Genomic DNA, 14,814 nt, shown 5'->3' on the forward strand with positions numbered 1-14,814 from the left:
GTGTGCACAGTAGACATGACGATACACACCTAATTGAAGAGAATGATGTAGTTTTGGTATTTAATGGGCATTGTATATTGTGTTGGTTTTAAAGGGAGTCTTGCATGTTTGTGTGGGACGCTATAAGAAGTGTATTCATCATGATTAGCATACAGGTATAGTGTATACAAGAATTAGCAGAATAGTTGTCCACAATGTCGTCACCAATGTATCAACACATAATTGTTGTGATGAACAAAATAGCAAGTAGATGTATCCCAGGGAGTGGTTTGCTACATTGTCCTTCAATAATAAAAAATAGCTTCATGCGGTGTCCCCCCCCCCCAAAGAAAAATTCGGATTGATGTTATTTCGCCCTCTTGTGTCTTTAAAACGTTACTCCATTCGACACCCCGGTCCCAACTGCGCATGAACCGTTCGGTGTTTGACTTCCGCTGACAGAATCCCGCTAGACCAATAGGAAGACAGTTTGCTTGCCCTCTGTTGAAGGATTACTTCCGGGCACACGGTCCACTCGCTAGCTCGTCGAAATCAAAATGTATGAACTGGATATTTTTCCGCGCTTCAAGATAATGCAATAATTTATGACGACTTATGCTGTTTTAACTATAGATATATTTTTGTTGTTGTTTGGTCGTGTGCATTTACTACTATCCGGGTTGTTTCGTTAGCCAACTAGCTAGCTGGAAAACAAGAGTTGCGATCTTCGTGAAAGACACTTTCTTACCGCTGGTTAAAGAAGATGTCTGCGGAAGAGGCGGCAGACAAAACAACCCCGGCGGACGCGAGTGCGGGAGATGGCGGAGACGAGGAAGAAGAGTGGCTCTACGGAGGTAAAGAGGTGTTACAATGAATATAACATTTAGCTAAGTGGTTCCAGTTATAACTAATGCCACATGCAACTGCAAGTCGTTAGCACAGGTGCTACCTGATTAGCACAGTAGTTGCTGTAGCTTGCTAAAGCCTTAAGGTGCCGTGGTGCTGCATGTGTTGGCCTAGTGTCACTGTAAACGTCAAGCCGACCCACTAACGCTACAGCATTTCCTTCAGGATTGCACCAAGGATTTGCACTTTGCTCAGTTTGTAGTTATCTAGCTACCTGTATGTGGGGGAAAATACAATGGACGGAAGAAGCATTGGATATGAATGGTTCGTTTGCATGGATCTTCTGAACCAATAAACGTGGCTAGTTAGCTATGTAAGTTATTTAACTAGGTAACGTTAGATATTGTAATCTATGACTTTATCGTTGACATTTTTACCGTTAGTTAGTTCATGAATGGTCGTTTCCCTTCTAGATGATGATGAGAGAGCTGATGAAGAAGAGGCCAAACTATCTGCTGCTGTCAGGTAAATAATACTGTTATTGAGTTGTCTCAACTTTCTCTGTTGTATTGTCTACAGGATGTGTCTGAATCTATTGATGATATTTACGTCCTCAGTCTGAATGTATTGGTGATATTTACATCCTCAGTCTGAATAATGTGTTGGTGATATTTACATCCTCAGTCTGAATGTGTTGATGATATTTACATCCTCAGTCTGAATAATGTGTTGGTGATATTTACATCCTCAGTCTGAATAATGTGTTGATGATATTTACATCCTCAGTCTGAATAATGTGTTGATGATATTTACATCCTCAGTCTGAATAATGTGTTGGTGATATTTACGTCCTCAGTCTGAATAATATATTGGTGATATTTACATCCTCAGTCTGAATAATATATTGGTGATATTTACGTCCTCAGTCTGAATAATATATTGGTGATATTTACGTCCTCAGTCTGAATAATATATTGGTGATATTTACATCCTCAGTCTGAATAATATATTGGTGATATTTACGTCCTCAGTCTGAATAATATATTGGTGATATTTACGTCCTCAGTCTGAATAATATATTGGTGATATTTACGTCCTCAGTCTGAATAATATATTGGTGATATTTACGTCCTCAGTCTGAATAATATATTGGTGATATTTACGTCCTCAGTCTGAATAATATATTGGTGATATTTACATCCTCAGTCTGAATAATGTGTTGGTGATATTTACATCCTCAGTCTGAATAATGTGTTGGTGATATTTACATCCTCAGTCTGAATAATGTGTTGGTGATATTTACGTCCTCAGTCTGAATGTGTTGGTGATATTTACGTCCTCAGTCTGAATAATGTGTTGGTGATATTTACGTCCTCAGTCTGAATAATGTAATAATATATTGGTGATATTTACGTCCTCAGTCTGAATGTGTTGGTGATATTTACATCCTCAGTCTGAATAATGTGTTGGTGATATTTACATCCTCAGTCTGAATAATGTGTTGGTGATATTTACGTCCTCAGTCTGAATGTGTTGGTGATATTTACGTCCTCAGTCTGAATGTGTTGGTGATATTTACGTCCTCAGTGCACCTATTCCTGCTACTGAGTCAGAAGAGGCAGCTACTACAGGCAACGGAGTGGAAGCTCAGGTAAGACCTCTTCCCCCAGTGTGTCCCAAATGGCACCCTATTCCCCTATAGGGCACCAAGTTTGACCGAAGTAGTGCACTATATAGGGAATAGGGTACCATAGGGCTCTGGTCTAAAGTAGTGCACTATATAGGGAATAGGGTGCCATAGGGCTATGGTCTAAAGTAATGCACTATATAGGGAATAGGGTGCCATAGGGCTCTGGTCTAAAGTAGTGCACTATAAAGGGAATGGGGTGCCATAGGGTTCTGATCTAAAGTAGTGCACTATATAGGGAATAGGGTGCCATTTGAGACCGAGGGGTAGTGTTTCTCCTATCGTTGTCGATGCGAGGCGGGGTGAATTGGGATTTGTGTGTAATTAAGGTCTGGAGTTTCTCATGGTCAGTTCATGTGGTCTGGACACACTCCAGGACCTACTGTGTTCAGGAGATGGGTTCTGATCAGGGTTTCTGTCTCTCTCTGTTTGTTTCTCTCTCCTCCCCCTTCCCTCTCTTTCCCTCTCCATCCCCCCTCTCTCTCCTCCCCCTTCTCTCTCATTCCCTCCCTCTCTTTCCCTCTCCATCCTCTCTATCTCTCCCCCTCTCTCTTTCTCAGGAGAAGGAGCCAGGAGATGATGACGACAGCGATAGCGATAGCGACGATGATGACGATGATGTTCGTGTCACCATCGGAGACATCAAGACCGGAGCCCCACAGTACACGTACGTGTCTTTAAAGTAGAGATCCCCACAGTACGTGTCTTTAAAGTAGAGGTCGGTACACATGCGCGTCTTTAAAGTAGAGGTCCCCACAGTACACGTACGTGTCTTTAAAGTAGAGGTCCCCACAGTACGTGTCTTTAAAGTAGAGGTCCCCACAGTACACGTACGTGTCTTTAAAGTAGAGGTCGGTACACGTACGTGTCTTTAAAGTAGAGGTCCCCACAGTACGCGTCTTTAAAGTAGAGGTCGGTACACGTACGTGTCTTTAAAGTAGAGGTCGGTACACGTACGTGTCTTTAAAGTAGAGGTCCCCACAGTACGCGTCTTTAAAGTAGAGGTCGGTACACGTACGTGTCTTTAAAGTAGAGGTCGGTACACGTACGTGTCTTTAAAGTAGAGGTCCCCACAGTACGTGTCTTTAAAGTAGAGGTCGGTACACGTACGTGTCTTTAAAGTAGAGGTCCCCACAGTACGCGTCTTTAAAGTAGAGGTCGGTACACGTACGTGTCTTTAAAGTAGAGGTCGGTACACGTACGTGTCTTTAAAGTAGAGGTCCCCACAGTACGCGTCTTTAAAGTAGAGGTCGGTACACGTACGTGTCTTTAAAGTAGAGGTCCCCACAGTACGTGTCTTTAAAGTAGAGGTCGGTACACGTACGTGTCTTTAAAGTAGAGGTCGGTACACGTACGTGTCTTTAAAGTAGAGGTCCCCACAGTACGCGTCTTTAAAGTAGAGGTCGGTACACGTACGTGTCTTTAAAGTAGAGGTCCCCACAGTACGTGTCTTTAAAGTAGAGGTCCCCACAGTACGCGTCTTTAAAGTAGAGGTCGGTACACGTACGTGTCTTTAAAGTAGAGGTCCCCACAGTACGCGTCTTTAAAGTAGAGGTCCCCACAGTACACCTACGTGTCTTTAAAGTAGAGGTCGGTACACGTACGTGTCTTTAAAGTAGAGGTCCCCACAGTACGCGTCTTTAAAGTAGAGGTCCCCACAGTACACCTACGCGTCTTTAAAGTAGAGATCCCCATAGTACACGTACGTGTCTTTAAATTAGAGGTCGACCGATTATGATTTTTCAGCTCCGATACCGATTATTTGGGACCAAAAAAAGCCGATACCGATTAATCGGCTGATTTTGTATATGTGTATTTGTAATAATGGCAATTACAACAATACCGAATGAACACTTTTATTTTAACTTAATATAATACATAAATAAATCTATTTAGTCTCAAATAAATAATCAAACATGTTCAATTTGGTTTAAATAATGCAAAAACACAGTGTTGGAGAAGAAAGTAAAAGTGCAATATGTGCCATGTAAGAAAGCTAACGTTTCAGTTCCTTGCTCAGAACATGAGAACATATGAAAGCTGGTGGTTCCTTTTAACAGGAGTCTTCAATATTCCCAGGTAAGAGGTTTTAGGTTGTAGTTATTATAGGTCTATTTCTCTCTATACCATTTGTATTTCATTAACCTTTGACTATTGGATGTTCTAATAGGTGTTCCAATTGCCAGCCTGATCTCGGGAGTTGATAGGCTTGAAGTCATAAACAGCGCAATGCTTGAAGCACAGCGAAGAGCTGCTGGCAAACGCCGTTAAAGTGCTGTTTAAATGAATGCTTACGAGCCTGCTGCTGTCTACCATCGCTCAGTCAGACTGCTCTATCAAATATCAAATCATAGACTTAATTATAATGTAATAAACACACACAAATACTAGCTTTATGTAATTAATATGGTAAAATCCGGAAACTATCATTTCGAAAAACAAGACGTTTATTCTTTCCGTGAAATACGGAACCGTTCCGTATTTTATCTAACGGGTGGCGTCCATAGGTCTAAATATCGTTCCGTATTTTATCTAACGGGTGGTAAATATTGCTGTTACGTTGCACAACCTTCAGTGTTACATAATTATGGTGTAAAAATCTGGCAAATTAATTACGGTCTTTGTTAGGAAGAAATGGTTTTCAACACAGTTCGCAACGAGCCAGGCGGCCCAAACTGCTGCATATACCCGGACTCTGCTTGCACAGAACTTCACAAGAGAAGTGACACAATTTCCCTAGTTAATATTGCCTGCTAACATACATTTCTGGGGCCTCCCGGTGGTGCAATGGTCTCTGCCACCAGAGATTCTGGGTTCGAGCCCAGGCTCTGTTGCAGCCGGCCTGCGACCGGGAGGCCCATGGGGCGGCGCACAATTGGCCCAGTGTCGTCTGGGTTAGCGTCGTCCGGGACCGGGTCCCCAGGTGTACGGTGTTTTCTCCGACACATTGGTGCGGCTGACTTCCGGGTTGGATGTGCATTGTGTCAAGAAGCAGTGCGGCTTGGTTGGGTTGTGTTTCGGAGGCTCTCGGCCTTTGCCTCTCCTGAGTCCGTACGAGAGTTGCAGCGATGAGACAAGACAGTAACTACTACCACGAAATTGGGTAGAGAAAATGGGTCAAATGTTAAATTTTTTATAAACATGAATAACTTTTAACTAAATATGCAGGTTTAAAAATATATACTTGTGTTTTGATTTGAATTAAGGCATTGATGTTTATGGTGAGGTACATTGGTGTTTATAGTTAGGTACATTGGTCTTTATAGTTAGGTACATTGGTGTTTATAGTTAGGTACATTGGTGTTTATAGTTAGGTACATTGGTGTTTATAGTTAGGTACATTGGTGTTTATAGTTAGGTACATTGGTGTTTATAGTTAGGTACATTGGTGTTTATAGTTAGGTACATTGGTGTTTATAGTTAGGTACATTGGTGTTTATAGTTAGGTACATTGGTGTTTATAGTTAGGTACATTGGTGTTTATAGTTAGGTACATTGGTGTTTATAGTTAGGTACATTGGTGTTTATTGGTGCAACGACAGTGTTTTTTTGTTGCGAATGCGCTTGTTAAATCGTCACCTGTTTGGCGACGTAGGCTGTGATTGGATGATAAATTAACAGGCACCGCATCGATGATTTGCAACGCAGGGACAAGCTAGTTAAACTAGTAATATCATCAACCGTGTGTAGTTAACTAGCAATTATGTTAAGATTGATCGTTTTTTTTTTTTTTACAAGATAAATTTAATGCTAGCTATGGTCTTTAGAGGGATAGTTCACCCCTATGGGTCTAAAGGGATAGTTCACCCCTATGGGTCTAAAGGGATAGTCTTTAAAGACTATATCATAATTCACCCATAGGGGTGAACTATCCCTCTAAAGACCATAGCTAGCATTAAATTTATCTTGTAAAAAAAACGTCTTTAAAGGGATAGTTCACCCATATGGTCTTTAAAGGGATAGGTCACCCATATGGTCTTTAAAGGGATAGTTCACCCATAATGTGAAAGGGATAGTTCACCCATATGGTCTTTAAAGGGATAGTTCACCCATAATGTGAAAGGGATAGTTCACCCCTATGGTCTTTAAAGGGATAGTTCATCCATAATGTGAAAGGGATAGTTCATCCATAATGTTAAAGGGATAGTTCATCCATAATGTGAAAGGGATAGTTCACCCGTAATGTCTTTAAAGGGATAGTTCATCCATAATGTTAAAGGGATAGTTCACCCCTATGGGATAGTTCATCCATAATGTGAAAGGGATAGTTCACCCCTATGGTCTTTAAAGGGATAGTTCATCCATAATGTGAAAGGGATAGTTCACCCCTATGGTCTTTAAAGGGATAGTTCATCCATAATGTTAAAGGGATAGTTCATCCATAATGTGAAAGGGATAGTTCACCGCAATGTCTAAGCCGATCTGACCTTATTATTCCCAGATAAGGGGTTTTAAGTACAGCTGATGAGCCTGAATTCATCTATTGTATTTCACAGCCTTTGACTCTGTAGCGTTAAATTGTGTTGTTGTTGTTGACATGTCTGGGTTGTTGTTGTTGTTGTTGACATGTCTGGTTTGTTGTTGTTGTTGACATGTCTGGTTTGTTGTTGTTGTTGACATGTCTGGGTTGTTGTTGTTGACATGTCTGGTTTGTTGTTGTAGAACGTATGGAGTGGCTCCTGTTAACCTGAACATAAAGACAGCGGGAGCCAGACCCTATGGAACAGGTACTGTAGTGTTCTGTTCTTCACCTGTTCTATGCACCTGACTTTACACAGGCCGACATGGAGTGGGAAATGTATAGTACAGGCTAATAGAGGTGTCCATTCCCACCGCCGTGGGTGTCCATTTCCACCGCCATGGGTGTCCATTCCCACCGCCATGGGTGTCCATTCCCACCGCCATGGGTGTCCATTCCCACCGCCATGGGTGTCCATTCCCACCGCCATGGGTGTCCATTCCCACCGTCATGGGTGTCCATTCCCACTGTCATGGGTGTCCATTCCCACCACCATGGGTGTCCATTCCCACCACCATAGGTGTCCATTCCCACCACCATAGGTGTCCATTCCCACCACCATAGGTGTCCATTCCCACCACCATAGGTGTCCATTCCCACCACCATGGGTATCCATTCCCACCACCATGTCTTGATAGGTGTCCATTCCCACTGTCATGGGTGTCCATTCCCACCACCACGTCTTGATAGGTGTCCATTCCCACCACCATGTCTTGATGGGTGTCCATTCCCACCACCACGTCTTGATAGGTGTCCATTCCCACCACCACGTCTTGATAGGTGTCCATTCCCACCACCACGTCTTGATAGGTGTCCATTCCCACCACCATGTCTTGATAGGTGTCCATTCCCACCACCATGTCTTGATAGGTGTCCATTCCCACCACCATGTCTTGATAGGTGTCCATTCCCACCACCATAGGTGTCCATTCCCACCACCATGTCTTGATAGGTGTCCATTCCCACCACCATAGGTGTCCATTCCCACCACCATGTCTTGATAGGTGTCCATTCCCATCACCATGTCTTGATAGGTGTCCATTCCCACCACCATAGGTGTCCATTCCCACCACCATAGGTGTCCATTCCCACCACCATAGGTGTCCATTCCCACCACCATAGGTGTCCATTCCCACCACCATGTCTTGATAGGTGTCCATTCCCATCACCGTGTCTTGGGCAGCTAAGTGTAACTAGATGGTATAAATGTCGATATCGGTGATTTAAATAATTTTGATTGATGTACTAAAGTGTCCTCTGTATATTTTAACACGGGTATATTCTTAATGTTTCTTTTCCATGTGGTGTTCTGGTTTCTATTCTCTCTCTAGTAGGGAACAAGTTAAAGGGTGTGGATCTGGAGGCCCCGGGAAACATCAATGGAGTCCCAGTAGTGGAGGTGGACATGGAGACATTCGAGGAGAAACCCTGGAGGAAACCAGGTACGGGTTACTGTGGGCGGGGTTACTGTGGGACATTCGAGGAGAAACCCTGGAGGAAACCTGGTACGGATTACTGTGGGCGGGGTTACTGTGGGACATTCGAGGAGAAACCCTGGAGGTAACCTGGTACGGATTACTGTGGGCGGGGTTACTGTGGGACATTCGAGGAGAAACCCTGGAGGGAACCTGGTACGGGTTACTGAGGGTGGGGTTACTGTAGGCGGGGTTACTGTAGGCGGGGTTACTGTGAGACATTCGAGGAGAAACCCTGGAGGAAACCAGGTACGGATTACTGTGGGCGGGGTTACTGTGGGACATTCGAGGAGAAACCCTGGAGGAAACCAGGTATGGGCTCCTGTGGGCGGGGTTACTGTGGGAAATTCGAGGAGAAACCAGGTACGGGTTACTGTGGGACATTCGAGGAGAAACCCTGGAGGAAACCAGGTACGGGTTACTGTGGTTCGGGGTTACTGTGGTTCGGGGTTACTGTGGGCGGGGTTACTGTGGGACATTCAAGGAGAAACCCTGGAGGAAACCAGGTACGGGTTACTGTGGGCGGGGTTACTGTGGGACATTCGAGGAGGAAACCAGGTACGGATTACTGTGGGTGGGGTTATTGTGGGCGGGGTTACTGTGGGGCATTCGAGGAGAAACCCTGGAGGAAACCAGGTATGGGTTCCTGTGGGCGGGGTTACTGTGGGAAATTCGAGGAGAAACCAGGTACGGGTTACTGTGGGCGGGGTCACTCTGGGCGGGGTCACTCTGGGCGGGGTTACTGTGGGACATTCGAGGAGAAACCCTGGAGGAAACCAGGTACGGGGTTACTGTGGTTCGGGGTTACTGTGGTTCGGGGTTACTGTGGTTCGGGGTTACTGTGGGACATTCGAGGAGGAAACCAGGTACGGATTACTGTGGGTGGGGTTATTGTGGGCGGGGTTACTGTGGGACATTCGAGGAGAAACCCTGGAGGAAACCAGGTACGGGTTACTGTGGGCGGGTTACTGTGGGCCATTCAAGGAGAAACCCTGGAGGAAACCAGGTACGGGTTACTGTGGGCGGGGTTACTGTGGGACATTCGAGGAGGAAACCAGGTACGGATTACTGTGGGCGGGGTTACTGTGGGGCATTCGAGGAGAACCCCTGGAGGAAACCAGGTACGGGTTACTGTGGGCGGGGTTACTGTGGGCGGGGTTACTGTGGGACATTCGAGGAGGAAACCAGGTACGGATTACTGTGGGTGGGGTTATTGTGGGCGGGGTTACTGTGGGACATTCGAGGAGAAACCCTGGAGGAAACCAGGTACGGGTTACTGTGGGCGGGGTTACTGTGGGACATTCGAGGAGGAAACCAGGTGCGTGTTACTGTGTCTTCTGACAGAGTGGGGCGGGGTTACGTTTCTGATTGGTCCACTTTTACACTGAGAGGCTTGGTAGGAGTTTGTAAAAATAAACATCTGTGTGTCTAGGTGCTGACCTGTCTGACTACTTTAACTATGGGTTCAACGAGGACACGTGGAAGGGCTACTGTGACAAACAGAAGAGGCTGAGGATGGGCCTGGAGGTCGTCAACATCTCCTCCACCACCAGTAAAATCACTGTAAGATACCACATCTCCTCCACCACCAGCTAAATCACTGTAAGATACAACATCTCCTCCACCACCAGCTAAATCACTGTAAGATACAACATCTCCTCCACTACCAGCTAAATCACTGTAAGATACAACATCTCCTCCACTACCAGCTAAATCACTAAGATACAACATCTCCTCCACTACCAGCTAAATCACTAAGATACAACATCTCCTCCACTACCAGCTAAATCACTAAGATACAACATCTCCTCCACTACCAGCTAAATCACTGTAAGATACAACATCTCCTCCACTACCAGCTAAATCACTGTAAGATACAACATCTCCTCCACCACCAGCTAAATCACTAAGATACAACATCTCCTCCACTACCAGCTAAATCACTGTAAGATACAACATCTCCTCCACTACCAGCTAAATCACTAAGATACAACATCTCCTCCACTACCAGCTAAATCACTGTAAGATACAACATCTCCTCCACTACCAGCTAAATCACTAAGATACAACATCTCCTCCACTACCAGCTAAATCACTGTAAGATACAACATCTCCTCCACTACCAGCTAAATCACTGTAAGATACAACATCTCCTCCACTACCAGCTAAATCACTGTAAGATACAACATCTCCTCCACTACCAGCTAAATCACTGTAAGATACAACATCTCCTCCACTACCAGCTAAATCACTAAGATACAACATCTCCTCCACTACCAGCTAAATCACTAAGATACAACATCTCCTCCACTACCAGCTAAATCACTAAGATACAACATCTCCTCCACTACCAGCTAAATCACTAAGATACAACATCTCCTCGTCATCAACATCTCCTCCACTACCAGCTAAATCACTGTAAGATACAACATCTCCTCCACTACCAGCTAAATCACTGTAAGATACAACATCTCCTCCACTACCAGCTAAATCACTGTAAGATACAACATCTCCTCCACTACCAGCTAAATCACTAAGATACAACATCTCCTCGTCATCAACATCTTCTCCACTACCAGCTAAATCACTGTAAGATACAACATCTCCTCCACTACCAGCTAAATCACTAAGACACAACATCTCCTCCACTACCAGCTAAATCACTAAGATACAACATCTCCTCCACTACCAGCTAAATCACTAAGATACAACATCTCCTCCACTACCAGCTAAATCACTAAGATACAACATCTCCTCCACTACCAGCTAAATCACTAAGATACAACATCTCCTCCACTACCAGCTAAATCACTAAGATACAACATCTCCTCCACCACCAGCTAAATCACTGTAAGATACAACATCTCCTCCACTACCAGCTAAATCACTGAGATACAACATCTCCTCCACTACCAGCTAAATCACTAAGATACAACATCTCCTCCACTACCAGCTAAATCACTAAGATACAACATCTCCTCCACTACCAGCTAAATCACTGTAAGATACAACATCTCCTCCACTACAGCTAAATCACTAAGATACAACATCTCCTCCACTACCAGCTAAATCACTAAGATACAACATCTCCTCCACTACCAGCTAAATCACTAAGATACAACATCTCCTCCACTACCAGCTAAATCACTAAGATACAACATCTCCTCCATTACCAGCTAAATCACTGTAAGATACAACATCTCCTCCACTACCAGCTAAATCACTGAGATACAACATCTCCTCCACTACCAGCTAAATCACTGAGATACAACATCTCCTCCACTACCAGCTAAATCACTAAGATACAACATCTCCTCCACTACCAGCTAAATCACTAAGATACAACATCTCCTCCACTGCCAGCTAAATCACTGTAAGATACAACATCTCCTCCACTACAGCTAAATCACTAAGATACAACATCTCCTCCACTACCAGCTAAATCACTGTAAGATACAACATCTCCTCCACTACCAGCTAAATCACTGTAAGATACAACATCTCCTCCACTACAGCTAAATCACTGAGATACAACATCTCCTCCACTACCAGCTAAATCACTAAGATACAACATCTCCTCCACTACCAGCTAAATCACTGTAAGATACAACATCTCCTCCACTACAGCTAAATCACTAAGATACAACATCTCCTCCACTACCAGCTAAATCACTAAGATACAACATCTCCTCCACTACCAGCTAAATCACTGTAAGATACAACATCTCCTCCACTACCAGCTAAATCACTGTAAGATACAACATCTCCTCCACTACCAGCTAAATCACTGTAAGATACAACATCTCCTCCACTACCAGCTAAATCACTAAGATACAACATCTCCTCCACTACCAGCTAAATCACTAAGATACAACATCTCCTCCACTACCAGCTAAATCACTAAGATACAACATCTCCTCCACTACCAGCTAAATCACTAAGATACAACATCTCCTCCACTACCAGCTAAATCACTAAGATACAACATCTCCTCCACTACCAGCTAAATCACTAAGATACAACATCTCCTCCACTACCAGCTAAATCACTAAGATACAACATCTCCTCCACGACCAGCTAAATCACTAAGATACAACATCTCCTCCACTACCAGCTAAATCACTAAGATACAACATCTCCTCCACTACCAGCTAAATCACTAAGATACAACATCTCCTCCACTACCGGCTAAATCACTAAGATACAACATCTCCTCCACTACCAGCTAAATCACTAAGATACAACATCTCCTCCACTACCAGCTAAATCACTGTAAGATACAACATCTCCTCCACTACCAGCTAATTCACTGTAAGATACAACATCTCCTCCACTACCAGCTAAATCACTAAGATACAATATCTCCTCGTCATCAACATCTCCTCCACTACCAGCTAAATCACTAAGATACAACATCTCCTCCACTACCAGCTAAATCACTGTAAGATACAACATCTCCTCCACTACCAGCTAAATCACTAAGATACAACATCTCCTCGTCATCAACATCTTCTCCACTACCAGCTAAATCACTGTAAGATACAACATCTCCTCCACTACCAGCTAAATCACTAAGATACAACATCTCCTCCACTACCAGCTAAATCACTGTAAGATACAACATCTCCTCCACTACAGCTAAATCACTAAGATACAACATCTCCTCCACCACCAGCTAAATCACTGTAAGATACATCTCCTCCACTACCAGCTAAATCACTGTAAGATACAACATCTCCTCCACTACCAGCTAAATCACTGTAAGATACAACATCTCCTCCACTACCAGCTAAATCACTGAGATACAACATCTCCTCCACTACCAGCTAAATCACTGTAAGATACAACATCTCCTCCACTACCAGCTAAATCACTGTAAGATACAACATCTCCTCCACTACCAGCTAAATCACTAAGACACAACATCTCCTCCACTACCAGCTAAATCACTAAGACACAACATCTCCTCCACTACCAGCTAATGTTATAAACCTAAAGATGTCCTACTCTACTCCCCCCAGGTTCAGCAGGGCAGGACGGGGAATGAGAAGGAAGTGAGTTTACCCATCCACACGTCCAAACCTGACTTCCCCACTCCAGCCAGCCTCTACAAGACATCCATGAACATGAACACTACCAGGTAAGAGCTGTACACAGGTCAGATGAATAAGAGCCGTACACAGGTCAGATGAATAAGAGCCGTAAGGTTAGCCTAGGACAGGTAGAGATGGTAAGAGCTGTACACAGGTCAGGACAGGTACATATAGGTTAGCATAGGACAGGTAGAGACGGTAAGAGCTGTACACAGGTCAGGTGAATAAGAGCCTAGGACAGGTAGAGACAGGCCGTAAGGTTAGCATAGGACAGATAGAGATGAATAAGAGCTGTACACAGGTCAGATGAATAAGAGCCGTAAGGTTAGCCTAGGACAGGTAGAGATGGTAAGAGCTGTACACAGGACAGGTACATATAGGTTAGCCTAGGACAGGTAGAGATGGTAAGAGCTGTACACAGGTCAGGACAGGTAGAGATGGTAAGAGCTGTACACAGGTCAGGACAGGTAGAGATGGTAAGAGCTGTACACAGGTCAGGACAGGTACATATAGGTTAGCCTAGGACAGGTGGAGATGGTAAGAGCTGTACACAGGTCCTCAGATGAATAAGAGCCATAAGGTTAGCATAGGACAGGTAGAGATGGTAAGAGCTGTACACAGGTCAGATGAATAAGAGCCGTGAGCTTAGCATAGGACAGGTACATATAGACGGTGAGGTTAGCCTAGGACAGGTAGAGATGGTAAGGTTAGCCTAAGACAGGTACAAACAGACGGTGAGGTTAGCCTAGGACAGGTAGGGACGGTAAGGTTAGCCTAGGACAGGTAGAGACAGACTGTAAGGTTAGCCTAGGACAGGTACATTTAGACCGTAAGGTTAGCCTAGGACAGGTACAGGCGGTGAGGTTAGCCTAGGACCGGTAGAGACGGTAAGGCTAGCCTAGGACAGGTACATATAGACGGACTGTAAGGTTAGCCTAGGACAGGTAGGGACGGTAAGGTTAGCCTAGGACAGGTAGAGACGGTAAGGCTAGCCTAGGACAGGCAGGGACAGACTGTAAGGTTAGCCTAGGACAGGTACATATAGATGGACTGTAAGGTTATCCTAGGACAGGTACCGACAGTAAGGTTAGCCTAGGACAGGTAGACAGTAAGGTTAGCCTAGGACAGGTACAGACAGTGAGGTTATCCTGGGACAGGTTAAGAGACAGTGAGGTTATCCTGGGACAGGTACAGACAATACGGTTATCCTAGGAC

General features: G+C 44.3%; 1 protein-coding gene across 1 annotated transcript in view; it reads left to right on the plus strand.

The window, feature by feature from the left end:
- Nucleotides 1–485: 485 nt before the first annotated feature.
- LOC109887214 (pre-mRNA 3'-end-processing factor FIP1) overlaps nucleotides 486–14,814 on the plus strand; it is a 36,808-nt gene continuing 22,479 nt past the window's right edge. Inside the window, exons 1-8 of the mRNA XM_031816111.1 lie at nucleotides 486–833; nucleotides 1,299–1,350; nucleotides 2,413–2,476; nucleotides 3,073–3,179; nucleotides 7,175–7,239; nucleotides 8,363–8,473; nucleotides 9,939–10,069; nucleotides 13,528–13,646. Coding sequence (XP_031671971.1) covers nucleotides 743–833; nucleotides 1,299–1,350; nucleotides 2,413–2,476; nucleotides 3,073–3,179; nucleotides 7,175–7,239; nucleotides 8,363–8,473; nucleotides 9,939–10,069; nucleotides 13,528–13,646 — 740 coding nt within the window. The 5' untranslated portion in view covers nucleotides 486–742. The remainder of the gene's footprint in view (nucleotides 834–1,298; nucleotides 1,351–2,412; nucleotides 2,477–3,072; nucleotides 3,180–7,174; nucleotides 7,240–8,362; nucleotides 8,474–9,938; nucleotides 10,070–13,527; nucleotides 13,647–14,814) is intronic.

Source organism: Oncorhynchus kisutch, unplaced genomic scaffold, assembly GCF_002021735.2.
Source record: "Oncorhynchus kisutch isolate 150728-3 unplaced genomic scaffold, Okis_V2 scaffold744, whole genome shotgun sequence".
NCBI lineage: Eukaryota > Metazoa > Chordata > Actinopteri > Salmoniformes > Salmonidae > Oncorhynchus > Oncorhynchus kisutch.